General features: G+C 41.7%; 1 protein-coding gene across 2 annotated transcripts in view; it reads right to left on the reverse strand.

Annotated features, from left to right (window-relative positions):
• Nucleotides 1-1952: 1952 nt before the first annotated feature.
• NFE2L2 (NFE2 like bZIP transcription factor 2) overlaps nucleotides 1953-16383 on the reverse strand; it is a 31391-nt gene continuing 16960 nt past the window's right edge. For both annotated transcript variants that reach the window (XM_040475469.1, XM_040475470.1), the window contains exons 2-5: nucleotides 6063-6329; nucleotides 5431-5520; nucleotides 4374-4565; nucleotides 1953-3675 (exon numbers count right to left, since the gene is read on the reverse strand). In XM_040475469.1, the coding sequence (XP_040331403.1) occupies nucleotides 2449-3675; nucleotides 4374-4565; nucleotides 5431-5520; nucleotides 6063-6329 (1776 nt within the window). In that variant the 3' untranslated portion in view covers nucleotides 1953-2448. The remainder of the gene's footprint in view (nucleotides 3676-4373; nucleotides 4566-5430; nucleotides 5521-6062; nucleotides 6330-16383) is intronic.

Consider the following 16383-nt stretch of genomic DNA (forward strand, 5'->3'; position numbering starts at 1 on the left):
CACAGTGAACTCAACTGTTATCAGGCTAGAAGTCTGTTCCAGTCTGCCCAGCCGTGCTTCTCACCCCTTGTAGGTGTGCCAATCCCAGGTGTTCAGGTGGGGCTGCAGGTAATGGATTCATGCCACATACCCCCATAATGCCTAAGGGTGGAGCACTTCAATCTTTTGTCTTGAGGTTGGAAAAATGTCTCATCACCACCAGTTACAGAAGAGATTCTTGACTGTGCCAGAGAGGCCAGCAGCAGAATCTGAATGCCTGCTACATTCATTAGTCTCTGAAGTCGTGTTCAACCCCAAGCTGAGCTTTGTCATTCAGGCCAGGTTTTCTTACTGGCTAATTTCACTTTAGTTTTTTTCACTAGCAACTAAAAGTCATCCCAATACAAGGCTAAGGAAAATGGAAAATATGCCTGTTGAGTGCTTAGTGAGCTAGGCACAATACTTTTTGCATAGTAACTCAATACTTCCTCTACAGATGAGGAAATGAGCCTGAGTGTCTTCAGTTATTGGAGGTCATTTAGCAAAATGGCAGCGGAAAGCCCAGCGCCTCTAGGGCCTGTGGGCCTCTGCATTGTAGTACTTATTCTAAATGTGTTTTAATCCTCAAGATGAATCTCCCATTACCCCACTTTTTTTTTTTAAGCTTGCTTTTGAGAGCATGAGTGGACAGAGGAGAGGGACCAAGCAAGTTCCATACTGCCAGGAGAGCCCAACAGTGGGCTTGAACTCGTGAACCATGAAATCATGTCCTGAGCCAAAATCAAGAGATGCTTGACTGATTGAGCCACCCAGATGCCCCTCAGTTCTTAAAGATCTTACAAGTCCTTGACTCTCATCTTCACCCAACATTTATCAGAAAGTTCTTTTAGTTCTACCTTTGAAACCTGCAGAATCCAGTGCCTTCTCACTGTTCCTACTATCCCCACCCTAGACCAAAACACTATCCCATCTATTCCAGAACTTTCCCATTGGTCTTCCTGCTCCCACCTTAACCTTCTAGACTGTCTTCAATACACAGGCTAAGGAAACTTAAAAATCAGATGTTACTCCTTAACACCTATGGCTCCCCACTTTCCTAGGGAAAAGCCAAAGTCCTCATGAAGGTGTAACAAGGTTCTATGCCGTATTCCACTTCTACCTGCTTTGTTTCTCCATTTTCAGCTGTATACTTTTTTTGAGCAGCAGTCAAAAGTCTATTAGAATATAAGATGAGAAAGCAAAAATATAAGGAAGCTCTCTTTACAGAGGGGACATTTGAAAGTGAATTCTGGTCAGCCGTATATAGAGTTCAGAGCCTTTGAACATCCTGTATCATGGCTGTTATACTCTTTAGTTAATAGAGTGGGTCACCTTAAAACGTTGCCATCTCAATAGGCTTTTACTGTTTGCAACCCTATTTTTTTAAAACTTATTTTGAGAGGGAGGGGCAGAGAGAGAGAGAATCCCAAGCAGGCTCTGCACTGTCAGCGCAGAGCCCGAAGAGGGGCTTGAACTCCTGAACCGCAACATCATGAGCCGAGCTGAAATCAAGAGTTGGACGCTTAACTGAGCCACCCAGGAGTCCCTGCAACCCTAGTTTAAATTGCAAGGTTTCCTTTCTACTGGTCTTCCCAATCCTGGTGTGTATGGGTTTGCGGTCTTCCTTCAGTTCCAGGAGTACTGGGATTTTCATGTCCTGTTCTTCAAAAAATACCTAGTACATGGTAGGCATACATGTATTGATGTAAGTAAACTGAATGTTTCCATGTCCACATATTTTCCTTGGTTGAGCTGTGTTTGCTATTGAAGAGATAAGATGTTTTATTTCTTTAGGTCTCTGGGACCAGAAGTTCAGTATAAAATGCTTTTCATATTTATAATGAATGGAAATGTTCTGAATGTTAAGAATGTTTCTAAATATGTTAAGTGTGTTATGGAAAATACTGTGAATAAACTCAAATGAATTCCAAAGATAATTTAACAGTCATAATACTCCTTTATTAGTACCAGCTTTTCAACTAAATTGGTTTTTGCCATAGCTAAACAATTTAATATAAAAAAATGCTTTTTGTTCATACAGTATTTATAAAAAAGTACATAGTGGTTAGTTTTGCAATTTGCTTTTAGCCAGATGTATCATATAAATCTATGAATGTAACAAATGAGATAAGAACAGTATAAATAAGTTTTTGTAGTATTTACACTTATACAGGAACTAGCCCAAATGGTGTTCTAAGAAATTAAGTTCGCAGTTAAAGTGAAACTACTGATTCAGCATACTGATGACTGACTTTAATGCTTTTTTAAAGTTTATATTATTTCCTATACTAGGTTTTTACTATAATTTTGCATAGAATTACTTACAAAGTATGTTTTTGCATTTCACATCACAGTAGGAGCTTTTAGTATAACAGTACAAAAAAAAAAAAAAAAACCCACTAGCTCAGAAAAGGTCAGATCCTTCCAAATCTAGTTTTTCTTCACATCTGGCTTCTTACTCTTGGGCACAAGGAACACATTGCCATCTCTTGTTTGCTGCAGGGAGTATTCACTAGGAGAGTAAGGTTTTCCATCTTCATCACGTAACATGCTGAAGACTTCAAGATACAGGGTGCTAAGCTGTTTTTTCAGTAGATGCAGGCTTTTGTCATTCTCGCCCTTTTCTCTGAGCAATTTTTCTTTTTCGTCTTTCAAATGATCCAAATCTTGTTCCAGTTCCACTATATTTTCCAGTTTTCTTTTTCTGCAGTTCTGAGCAGCCACTTTATTCTTACCCCGCCTGCGTATATCTCGAATTAATGCCAGTTGAGCTTCGTTGAATTGTTCCTTGGACATCATCTCATTGAAGTCATCAACAGGGAGGTTAATGATCTTTTCAACAGGGAATGGGATGTGGAGAGCTTTGGCCCTTAGCTCATCTCTTGTGAGATGAGCCTCCAAGCGGCTTGAATGTTTGTCTTTTGTGAATGGGGTTTTTCGATGACCGGGACTTACAGGCAATTCTTTCTTGGGCGTGTTTTCACACTGGGCATCACGCACTGGAGCACTGTGCCCTGGGGATGGTGACAGGGGTTGGACTGTATCTCCAGAAGACTGTACGGGTTGTGTTTTAGGACCATTCTGTTTGACACTCCCAGGGGCACTATCTATCTCTTCCATTTCAGAATCACTGAAGCCAAGCGGTGTGTCTCCATAGACAGAAGATTCCACTGAGTGTTCTGGTGATGCCAGGCCAGGACTCGTGTTCAGCGAAATGCCAGAGTCAGAGTCATTGAATTCTGTGCTTTCAGGGTGGTTTTGGTTGAAGGCTTTACAAAGTGATAGATCAGAAACATCAATGGGCCCATTAAGAAGTTCAGAGAGTGACTGGCTTAAAGTAGCCGAGGAGGGCATGCTATTGCTGCTACTAGGTTCTGCTATGAAAGCAGAATAAAATTCATCACCAAAATCAGTGTTTATTGTGGCATCTGAATTTAATGAGTTCACGGTCAACTGGCTGGAATCTTCTGTGGAGAGGATGCTGCTGAAGGAATCCTCAAAAGCACTGAGAAAATGTGGACTGCAGTTACCTACTTCCTTTTCCAGTGAGGGCATCGATGAGTAGAAATGATAATTGTTGTCAATTTCTGTCATTTTGGTTTCTGGACTTGGGACCGTGCTAGTCTCAACCAACTTGTCATTTTGAATATTAAGACACTGCACAGAAAAGAAATTTTTACCAAATGTTAGTCAAGTTAAATATTTTTAATAGCTGATAATCTGTATCTGATGGCACATATTTTTACTTATTTTGAAAGATTTTGTTTTTAAGTGATCTCTACACCCAATGTGAGGCTTGGACTCAAAACCCTGAGGTCAAGAGTCACACGCTCCAGCTCCACAGACTGAGCCAGCCAGGTGCCCCTGAATGCAAATGTTTTTAATAGCTGATAATCTATATTTGATGGTAAACTCTCTCCCCACCCTCATTCTTCCCAAGGTCTTCTATAATTCAGATAATTCCTATTTCTAACAGATATTTATGTCTAAGCATATGTATTATTTTCACAGTTCTTAGATCAGACTTCAGGTTTACAACTTGATCTTTCCTCAAGACATCCAGTCCATTTAATTAACAAAAGCATACTAAGTGAGCATGGGCAGCTCTCATGACTAATTTCATTTATTTAAGTAATGTCTGCATCCAATGTGGGGCTTGAACTCACGACCCTGAGGTCAAGAGTCACATGCTCTTCTGACTGAACCAGCCAGGCACCCCTCTCGTGACTAATTTAAAAGCACCCTCCAATCCTTCCTAGAAGTAGGTGGCATATAAAGAGCAAGTGGAATAAATAATTTAAAGGCACTGAATATGAAAGTGTTTTTGGCACTTACTGTTATTAGATCTTAGTTACCTGTAATTCTGGAATGGACAGTAGCTCCTCCCAAACTTGCTCAATGTCCTGCTGCATATTGTCTAAATCAGCAATGACTGACTGAGTGACAAGAGTCTGAGGTGACTGAGCCTGATTAGGAGCAATGAAGACGGGGTTCTCGATTTGGCTGGGAATATCAGGAACAAGTGACTGAAACGCAGCTGAAGAAACCTAAAATTGACAAAGCATTTATCTGTGTGAGTCTGCCAGCAACAGTGGAGAAAGAAGTACATGCCGGGGCACCATCACAACACTTTAAACTGGAATTAGCCAACAGTTCTGTGGCCCCTATTTCTATATAATGAAACAAATCTTCCCCCCACCCCCGACAAAATAACTCCACATTTATTCATTTACTGGCTTGTTTTAGCCTATGCATTTGAAGGTAAATTTCAAGGAAAGTGATACGCTTTTGGATTTAATTTGCATCTCCCTGTATAATAGTATAGTGCTTCAAACACAAAACAAACGAATTGTTAACTGAGCAAGTCTTGGTTTGTTACCCAGCTTGCTTTTTACTCACCCAAATTTATTTCTAAGTACCTGTATGTATCAAATGAGTTACCTGTTTTTATGGTTATGCAGATCCATGCTTCTGGCTATGCAAGGATAAGAGGATTTGGTCTTACATGGTGTAGGGACCTTTTCTTTCTTTTCTTTTTTTTTTTTTTTTGAATTGTAACGTTATCTATAGGCTAAGATTTCTTTGACAAAATTTCCCCCTAAAATACTTCTTTTTTTAAATTTTTTTTTTCAACGTTTATTTATTTTTGGGACAGAGAGAGATAGAGCATGAACAGGGGAGGGGCAGAGAGAGAGGGAGACACAGAATCGGAAACAGGCTCCAGGCTCTGAGCCATCAGCCCAGAGCCCGACGCGGGGCTCGAACTCACGGACCTCGAGATCGTGACCTGGCTGAAGTCGGACACTTAACCGACTGCGCCACCCAGGCGCCCCTAAAATACTTCTTTAATGAAGGCACACTCATAGGATGTATGAGATATAGTTGGGGAGTTTTGCTGTTAACCAAATGTACCTCATTGTCATCTACAAATGGGAATGTCTCTGCCAAAAGCTGCATGCAGTCATCGAAGTACAGAGCATCTGGTTTGGGAATGTGGGCAACCTGGATAAAAAGGAAAGACACAGAAGAAGAGAAATATTGTTCAGTGTCCTACAACGATTACGATTTGGTTAACCAAACGTTTCTCTTCTCCTGAAATCAGTTTAGTGTAGTATAGCACACAGAATCAAACAGACCAGACTATCTGGGTTCAAATCTTGGCTTCCCTGATTTCTTGTGTGCTCCGGGCAAGTTACTGAATCTCTGAGCTTCAACTGCCCATCTGGAAATAAAACGCTAGTACTCTTGTATTACAGTTTCTACTATGACTACTGCTGCTGCTCGCTCAATCCTTACAGGACGTTTCCACAGCTTCCAAAGCACTTTCATGTAATTTATGTCCTCTCAATCCTTACAATGACTCTGTGAGGAAAGTCAGGTTTTGAACTCCTCAGGAAGCTGGGGCTGGGAAGTTGACTTGATATGGTCATGAAGACAGTAAAAAGGCAAATCTGGAACTCCAATGCAGATATTTTAAACTCACCGGTCAATATCGGTTCCTTAAACCCTGCCACACACCTTCCCAAGAACTGAGAATTCTATACCTGGGAGTAGTTGGCAGATCCACTGGTTTCTGATGGGATGTGTTGGGCAGGCTGAATTGGGAGAAATTCACCTGTCTCTTCATCTAGTTGTAACTGAGCAAAGAAGGCTTTCTCTTGCTCCTTTTGGAGTTGTTCTTGTCTTTCCTTTTCAAGTTTTTTCTGTTTTTCCAGCTCATGTTCCTTCCGTCGTTGACTGAAGTCAAATACCTCTCGACTTACCCCGAGATCTATATCTTGCCTCCAAAGTATGTCAATCAAATCCATGTCCTATGTTAAAAAAAAAAAAAGGAAAGACCATGGTTAAGATGGTTTTTAAAATGGCAGATATCCTAAAATTTGTATTATGCCATTATTGATGTTGCAGGATAGGGAAATTAGAAACAATCTGAATGGGAACACAGATCCAATGTTCTGGAAGGGCACAGTTAATTCCATTCAATGAATCTATTCATTAAAAGAAAAAACAACCTAAAAACACAGCCATCCATTCTAATCACTTATTACTTGGATTATTAACGACTGGGTGATAGTAGAGGTCACTAAAGAGCAAAGTAACATGTTGCACACTACAGCTCTTGAATTAAAAGAAATCTCACACTTGTTTAGTGGAATATAGAAATTGGAGCAAACACTCCAAGCCACTGGTATTATGAGACATGGAAAACATGATCAAATATGTAGAATTTTTTCTAAACCTCAGCAAATATCCAGTTTACAGAGAAAAGGGGAAAAACCCTGGTTAAATGTCAATCTAGCAGTTGCGAAATATCACCAATCTTTTGGTATTTCCTACACTGGATTACTTTCCCCCATCATTTCTTGCTACTCTAATCCCTGTGGCTCACTTATTAAAACAATTTCCTCTTGATTTGAGTTTTAGCTCCTGAGGTATGAACAAACTGGTAAAGAAAAGTCCTAGCTAATGGTAATCTTGTGACCCATGGGTGAAGCAAGAGGCTGGCCCTGGAAAAGGGGTAGTACCCACTAGTTTCACTTCTGAGAAATCACAGATAACCCTCTTACACACACACACACACACACACACACACACACACACGAGAAAAAAAACCATGGTTCCACAGAAGGATGGAAGGTACTGAAAGTTTAAGACATGGGGAGATCTTACAATGAAGGAATGGTTATTTTGATCTCCATAACAAAACTAGGCCTAGGTACCACGTCCAGATTTTCCTAACCACAAATATGTCAAAAGCAATTTTTTGACTTATAACTTTAGTTTTTGGAAAAGTCTTCACAGGTAGGAAATTTAAATCACTTTCCATTTAAGAAATCATCTATACTGAAAATAAGAAAATGAGACTGAGACTGGAAAAATCAAGACATGGGGGGAAGGCAGTTGGGGCCTGAAAGCCAGTAGACACTATGCACAAACATCACATGTATTTTGGTTCTGATGATGGCTGGCAGCACAGGGTTGCCCAGTGCGTCTAGACTCTACTTTCTGCCTCCAAGGACAAAAATAACATGGCTGTTGCTTCACTGAGCAGTCAGGCTATTTTTACCCAACAAAGGAGGGGGCAGGCCACCCAGCCTAAAGGCAGCACAGCTACATGGACAGCAGAGGCTATGGCATTCGAGCCCTGGTGGTAGAATCTTAAATGCTGTGAAACCCTTCCTGACCATGGGGTTTATCAGTATTCTAGCCTTGAGCAGTGTTAAAGAGTCTACAGCAAACAGAGTAGGTATAATTATAACACAGTCTGTAGCTCTTTAGAACTGGCTAACGTGTATCTTTTTAAGCCAACGTTTATTAAAGGCTTTCTACATGCCAAGCATTGTTCAAAGTACTTTATATATATACAAATTAATCTGCAAACAACCATATGAAGATAACATACATCCTATTTTTTACAGATAAAAATACTGAGGTTTAGAAAGAAGGGATACTTCTAGGAAGTATACAGGGATATGTCCTGGGTAGTCTCAATCCTGGACTCATGCTTTTTTAACCACAAGCTACACTTAAAAAAAAAATACAATCTGATCACTGGCCAGTGGTTCCCAAACTGGGCAGGATATAAAATCCATTGTCGTATATATACTCTGCTTTAACATCTTGGGGATGTGAAAAAGTGGCCAGGTTACAGAAGGCTGGATTGAGCACATCACCTCATTCGCTTTCCTGGCCACGACACAGAATAGCAACCACAGAGCATTTATTCATACATGGCTATCTCCACAGGGAACTCCCAACTAACACAAAACATGAAAATAATTTCCATTTTAAAAATGATGTGTTTCCATGCTAATGGACATGTTTATCCAAAGATGCTGAACGAGAAAGGTCCAAGGTATTAGAGAAACCTACTTTAAAATTCTAATTAGATTGGGCCATATCTTCTTAGTGAATTTAGAACAGTGGGGTATCCTATCTAGGCTTTCTCCAAGCTGGAGCTAAAGGAGCCAGGTGTTAAGGAGGTGTTCGGTATATTCACACCCACTAAATGCTAGCACTAGAATTTAAAGGCATGCATGATCACACAGTCTCAGTTGAACTCCAGTTTCTCTCTATAATTATAAGACAGGCAGTACCTGTTCCTAGCGCCCCCCCCCCCCCCCCACAAAAAAAAAAAAAAAAAAAAACTGATGTGGACAGTGTGCTGAGCTCTTCAGAAGATGAATCAAAGAGAAACCCAAACACTTGCCCCTGCACCTAGGGGCCACTCTGACACATCCCTTCCTGAATTTCCCCAGAATGCCTAGGCGGGGCCTTCTCCTTGTTAAGAGATCTCAGGATAAAAACCAACATCCAGCTTTGACTTTTTCATAAAAGAACTGAAAGAACGCTGAAGCAGTTCATGTTGCCAACACCTGCTCACAAATCAGACTATTCCAGAGGATCCCCAGAACCCAGCCCTATGGGCTGAAAGAAAATGTCTAATGTAATTTACTCTAAAATTAACAGAGGCAAGTACACCAAAAGTTGACACAAGTCTATTCTTTCCTTTCTCCCCCTTCCCTCCCCACCAGATGAGATGCTTGAGTGGGTTCAGATGGTTTAGCTATAAATTTAGTATATAACTGTTCTGTCCTACTCCTGCCATACAGATGTTGGCTGATCAAGTGAGATGTGAAAGAAACCTCTCTATATGTAAAGTATATGCAAATGTTGCTATGCATGTTGACAGTGATGGTTCTAATACCTGCTGTAATATAAGCAAGATCAAACTCAAGGCCAATGGATAATAAAGAAGCTGTGGACCTAACTGTAGTGGGAGCCTGAAAAACATTCAGCAGGGAGGCTACTCGGTTCTTCCTCAGGGAGGGTCTGAAATTGACTCCCTGGCTTGTGCAACATGGGTTGAAAACAAAAACAGTAACCTATACTTTTATGTAAGCATGGATAGCACATATATACCCATTCAACAGCCATTCAATTCCTGATATGACTACCCTTCAATGCACAGCCAAACTAATTCAATTTCTTAAAATTTCCCATAACAGGATCAGAAAAGGGCACCTTAATGGATCCTCATCCACAAACAGGAAAAATAAAACCTAAATCGTTTGGATCAGCTCTTGAGCATCCCATTCTTCTCTGATCTGAAACAATGCTGGACCCTAGGGGGCAGAGCAGCTCCTACTGCTCTAGCTTACTGTCTCCACCAGTAATGCCACCAAAAGATGTTTCATGTGACATCTAATTGTTCTTAGTGCCGGCCGGGCAGCCTTCAGTGAGATCACAGGTGACAAAGCAGGTTTCAAAGTGTTCTCGGAGGTTTTCCTTTGTATTTTTTTTTAAGTTTATTCATTTTGAGAGAGAGCACGCACGTATGCACATAGAGGAGGGGCAGAGAAAGAGGGAGAGAGAGAATCTCAAGCAGGCTCTGAGCTGTCAGCGCATGGGGCTCAATCCCACAAACCATGAGATTGTGACCTGAGCCAAAATCAAGAATTGGATACATTTAACTGACTGAGCCACCCAGGCACCCCTCTGTATTTAAAGTTTATTATTTTTTGAATTTTTAAAATTGTATATATATATTTTTGAGAGAGAGAGAACGAGTGCATCAGGTGAGGGGCAGAGGGAGACAGAATCTTAAGCAGGTTCCACACCCAGTGCAGAGCCTGACACTGGGCTCTATCTCATGATCCTGGGATCATGACCTGAGCTGAAATCAAGAGGACACTCAACCGACTGAGCCACCCAGGCGCCCCTTTTAAAGTTTATTTTTATTATTATTTTTTTAATGTTTATTTTTGAGAAAGAGAGAGACAGAGTGCTAGTGGGAGAGGGACAGAGAGAGACAGACACACAAAATCCAAAGCAGGCTCCAGGCTCTGAGCTGTCAGTACAGAGGCCGACATGGGGCTTGAACTCACAAGCAGTGAGATCATGACCTGAGCCGAAGTTGGACTGAGCCACTCAGGCACCCCAAAGTTTATTTTATGTACTATTTACTGTTGCTATGAGAAGTCTCTAAAAGAAAACTTATGCTTGAAAATAAAAGCAATGGTAGTTTTAACTACCCTGAATTCCTTAAAACAAATGTTCTGATCAAATTTTGAATAAAGCAACAATGGGTTTCTTGTCATGGCCTTAACATATTATACTCTGTTACTCAAATTTTCACTTCAACTTCAGAAGAAAAAAACCTGCAGAGATTTGATGGTGTATGAAACAAAGCTTTATGCTGAAAATGAGAACAGCAGAAATGTGTCCACCTAAGACTTGCTGTTGGGGAACCCCACGGGCTTGGGACTGTTCTGTGCTACCCTCACAGGCAGTGAGCATTTCCTGCAAGGAACCCTGTGACTAGGCACATGACTTACTCCACAAATGACCCACCTCTGCAAGGCTCGTGAACCATCTAAGAGGAAGTAGTCCGGGTGGAGCCTATAACAAACAAGAACAGGACGCAGGACAGCGGGGAAGGGAAATGCCTAAGGAAAAGCTAAAACTGCTCTTTGGCACATAAACCTGAGGCCCTGAAAAAGAAGAGCTTCTTATCCTCTCCAGGCCCCCAAAAAGGCAGGCCACCAGGTAAAATGGCAGATCGGTAGAGTCTGGGGATGGAGAGGAAAGCAGGGGGATGGTTTTCCACAGCATTCCAACAGGTATTTTTCCTGAAGACCTGGGAAAAACTTCCCAGAGCAACTGAGGCGCTGGATGGGAGCCTTCACAGGCCATATGGAGCCACTTAGCATCTGACTTTTTTGTTGTTGTCCTTTAGTGATTCCTGAGTGTGTTGCAAATTATGCTGCTAGCTTGGCTTACACAAAAGATGACAATTTAATAAGAAACATAAATGTTTGACAATTCGCATTAAATCACCATCTGGTCCAACGGAAATATTCATATTTAAAATGTATATATCATCATTTGCCATCTGTGTAATCTATTACATGTTTTATGGGGAATCTGAAGTTGGTTTATTAACTCATACCACTTCGAAACAAGTATCTTTGTTCTAGGATAAAGAAAGAAGAGAGGCCTTGAACACTGAATCCCATATTAAATATGTCTTCAGGGGTGCCTGGGTGGCTCAGTCGGTTAAGCATCCGACTTTTGATTTTGGCTCAGGTCATGATCTCATGGTTCATGAGCTCGAGCTCTGTATCAGGCTTTGTACTGACAACTTGGAGCCTGCTTACAATTCTCTTTCTCCCTCTCTCTGCCCCTACCCTGCTCTTGCTCTCAAAATAAGGTTTTGTACCTTGAACAAACCAGCATTTTTCATGCTCAGATGATCCAAAAAATCAGAAAAGATAAGGCAAGATAGCATAATCTTCTCTTAAGGTAATTCTGTAAACCGAGGCTTTGGGGAAGTATTTGAAATGAAAAATAAGATGGTTTCTATAATATATTCACACGTGTCAATGAGGCTTGCACCTCCCAACCCAGTGTCCTCCCCTCCCTCTCCCATCCTTTATTTTGTCTTTAGGATGGGAAGGTGGTAGGAGGTTGGTTTATAAAAATAAATTTCACCAATAAACTTAAAAAAAACTGCACAGACTACTAAAAATGTAAGTACAAAATAAAAGCTGCTCATTTCCAAATTAAAAAAAAAAATTTTTTTTTTACGTTTTTTTTGAGAGAGAGAGAAAGCCCGTGCCTGTGCAAGGGGGGAGGGGCAGAGAGAGAATCCCAAGCAGGCCTCCCACTGTCAGCGCAGAGCCCAACTCGGGGCTTGAACTCTGAACGGTGAGATCAAGACCTGAGCCTAAATCAAGTGTCGGATGCTCAACCACCTGAGCCACCTCCGTGCCCCTCCTCATTTCCAACTTCACTGTGTAAGAGCAAATTGATGTCAAGCTACCCCTTAAAATCATGTACCTCCAGCATGAAAATAATGTCTTTTAAATTTTATTCCCCTGAGATCTCTTTCAAATATTAATTACTTTGTTCAAATATTAATTACTGACATTCAGAGTCTATGGGGGGTTTTTTTGGTAATTTTTTCCCCATACACTTCAGTCTTTAGATTGATTATGCCCCGGTGGTTATATTATTCACGTAAAAAGTAAATCTGGTTTAATATTTTCTCCATTGAAGCTGCTCAAATAGTTTTGAGCAAAACCAGACGGAACATGAATCACATCAAATGAAAGCTACCGGTGGTTACAAAAACAACCAAGTGCATGTGAATTTTGAAGAATTGATCAAATAACAAGTTACTCCTTAGTTCACAAGTCACAATCCTTGCTAAACAAAGTAAAATGACACCAAGCAGGTGTATTTTTAAAATACATCTCACTGATGACGATTATATTTCATAAATAGTTATCTGCCTATTTACTTCTCTTTGCATCTTTCCCACTGCTTCATTACAGGAAGATACACAAACAATGCCCATTGTTTTTACAGTGAGCATTCTAGAGAAGACAGAGGACAGGTTATTCTTTTTAGTTTGCCCACAGTCAAGTATTTTTAGTTCTACTGGACTGATGTGCTAACTTTTAAATATATTGCTATAATAATTACGAAGTAGGTAATTAAAATGAATCACAAGGCGTGCGTCTGTGTGTGTGTGTGTGTGTGTGTGTGTGTGTGTGTAAATATATAAAATCACAGAATGTTAGAGATGGAAGGGGTCATAAAGCCATCTAGGCCAAGTGTAAATGTCACTGAGTTAATTTCTGTGTAACTACAACTCCATTTTTAAAAATAACTGGCCTAGTAAGCAGTTATGTGTCAGCAGAGATCCTAGTAGGTAGTAATAGTTACCAATAGTCCAAGTTTTCCTTCTAAAGAAATCTTACTAAGGATTATTTCCTCAATCTCTAACAACCAGCCATTTCTGACAGAATAAACATTTTCACACATACACCAAGAGATGAATTATTCAACAATTTAAAACCCAAGATCACAAGTTTGCTATTCCCCGAGTAGTGGACCCATCCTTCCACCCTTTTGTCTTTCAACTAGAGAACAGTCCAGTTTCCTCAGTCTGGCATGTTACTATGTACAGACATTTTCATGGGCTGCTTCCTGTTCACAAGCAAGTTTCTCAGCAATGACTCAATCTAAGAAATACAATCCAGCCAGTTTACTGGAACTCTCACCCATTATGCTTGTCTGCAAGCTGCAAAAATTGTGCAAAGATAAAGCAAAACTGGTAAGTGAACTGAATAGGAACTTGGGACTGCTGATTTTCTCAAGAGATATATAGCTGTTTAGCCAAAAAGAAATCGGAAAGGGCAGTTAATTTCCAATGAGGGTAGGTGATCCCACCTGCTATAAAAAGTGCACTGGCTCCAGCTTTTCCATGAGAACTTTCACACCTGGACCCCAAAAGACTTCTTTTTTTGGCGGTCTGTATTTGAGCAGATGATGCTGCCATGCCTGGAAGGGCTTCTATAAGGGTTATGAGGAGTTTGCCAAAAGAATGGCTTGGTTTGGTAAGCAAACTTCAGAATACATTTTTCTAATCCCTTCCCCATTTTTTAACAAGCATGTATATATTCAGTTCTGGATGCTGTCCTCCACACATGAAAGGAACTTTGTGAGTACATCTTCCATCACTATTAGAATGATTCTACTGGAAAACACACACAGAGGCACGGCACAAGAGAACCTTCTGGAGCACTGGGTCTAACTCCTCAACCGACTTTACCTAATGTACCCTGAAATTCACTGGGTGTGGTCTCCCTACACGGCTCAGCTATCCCCCTGGAGGTCGAACAGCCCGGCCTGCTCATCCTGGTGGCCCTCCCTCCTACGGGGAGGCCACGGTGAGGGAGAACAGTGCTCCATCCGGCACGACCCAACTGCCACGACCCAACTGGTGGGGCTCTTTACAGCCACTTCCGCTACTTCTAAATGCCCTGTGTGATACTTTTCCCTCCTTGCGTCCTGCGTTTGTAGAAAGAAATTATTTCAATCTTAAAGTTTCTTTTCAGATTTCACTGTGTACCGTTAGCTTTAGAAAGTAAGAATCAGGGTAGTCACCCAGGCTTTCAGGCTGAGTAAGTACTTTATACTGTTTATTGCTACAAGCCAAACACCTTGTATGCTGTGGTGGGGGTGGTGTTGAATATTAGATACACATGTATTATATACTATAATCTATATAAACTGCCTAAAACCCTTAGCCTTTTTAAAAAAAAATTTTTTTTTTCAACGTTTATTTATTTTGGGGACAGAGAGAGACAGAGCATGAACGGGGGAGGGGCAGAGAGAGAGGGAGACACAGAATCGGAAACAGGCTCCAGGCTCTGAGCCATCAGTCCAGAGCCCGACGCGGGGCTCGAACTCACGGACCTCGAGATCGTGACCTGGCTGAAGTCGGACGCTTAACCGACTGCGCCACCCAGGCGCCCCTAGCCTTTTTTTAAACTGTAGATTCTGTTAAAATACATTCTTATGGGGTCTGTTTAAGCTTTTTTAGCATGCACTCTTTTGCGAGTATGAAATATTTCTAGAAATAATAAGCCACTAAAGGCTAAAACCTCATTTTACTCGAAGGGTGGTGGTAGCTATAATAATGGTAGTGGTAGTCAAGATCAACAAGATTCGTGTACATACTGCCCTCCAATAGATCATCAGTCCATCTACCCATCTAATAATACACGTGTACAGATCACCTCTCAGGTGCCAGGAACCATGCTAGTTGCTGGGGACACAAAGATAAATAAGATAGTCTCTGATCTAATTTCCGACATGATGAGAAGTGTATAGGAGCAAGGCAGCACGAAGGCAAGAAATGTACAGAAAGACCACACTGCGGTCACAACTGTATGAATGTCCTACTCAATAAACAAGGGTGAAGCCTGGTTTCCAAAGGTCTAATCCAAGGAAACATTTGAAAGCAAAGGAGGTTATGGAGATGGAGAGAACAGAGAACAATGAATACATTGCCACTCGCTTTATGCATTCTTGGTCTCCCCTCCTTTTTATTTTTACTTTTTTTTTTAACGTTTATTCATTAAGAGACAGAGCACAAAAGGGGGAGGGGCAGAGAGGGAGACATAGAATCTGAAGCAGGCTCCAGGCTCCGAGCTGTCAGCACAGAGCCCGACGCAGGGCTAACTCCCAAACAGTGAGATCATGACTTGAGCCAAAAGTCAGATGCTTAACCGACAGAGCCACCCAGGCACCCCTCTCAGTCTCCCCTCTTGATGGCGGCAGTGTCTCACCCCCTCTCTCCAGAGACTCAGATCCTCCAGCATGAGGAAAATTCTCACCACCCAGAGACTTCCTCCTCCCATTTGGACTTTTCGGTCAGTGTGACTCATCTCAGCTGAGCTGCGTATCACTGCTAATGCCACAATGTCTGTCACGGAATGTTACAACTGGAAGGGACCACAGGACTCACACAGACAGCCCCTTTCATTTTTCCAATAGGGAAACGGGCCAGAGGATGAAATGACTTGGCCCAAGGTGACAGGTCAAGGATGCCAAAACCACCTAACCTCTACTTTACAGCTCATGTCAAGTTATTTGACAGAGGGAAAAAGATACATTTTTGCTTCAATTTCATTTTTAAATTAGCATCTCTTGCTGTACGTGGCCAGCTTGCAGATACCCAACAGCTTCAATTACAGCTGGCGTTTGCCAGGCACTTCATGGTTTACAGGGTGTTCGCAGGTGGCATCTCATTCCAGCCTCACTGCGGTGGCCTGAGGGAGGTGGTTCGTCTTCGTTTAGGGATGAGCACATTTAGGCTTTGGGCACCGACCAGCACTGCCCCAAATCACATGTTTGGCAGGTGGCAGAGCCAGGACTCCAACCCAGAAATGATTCCGGGCCTGCCAGGCTCTTCCCAAGCCGTGGTGCCGCTCCTTGGCGCTCATGCCGCACCAGGACAAGGTCTGGAAACTGCTTTAGCCCCAGTACCCTCCCCTCAGGCAGGACATG

Source organism: Herpailurus yagouaroundi, unplaced genomic scaffold (genome assembly GCF_014898765.1).
Source record: "Herpailurus yagouaroundi ecotype Mexico unplaced genomic scaffold, PumYag 140, whole genome shotgun sequence".
NCBI lineage: Eukaryota > Metazoa > Chordata > Mammalia > Carnivora > Felidae > Herpailurus > Herpailurus yagouaroundi.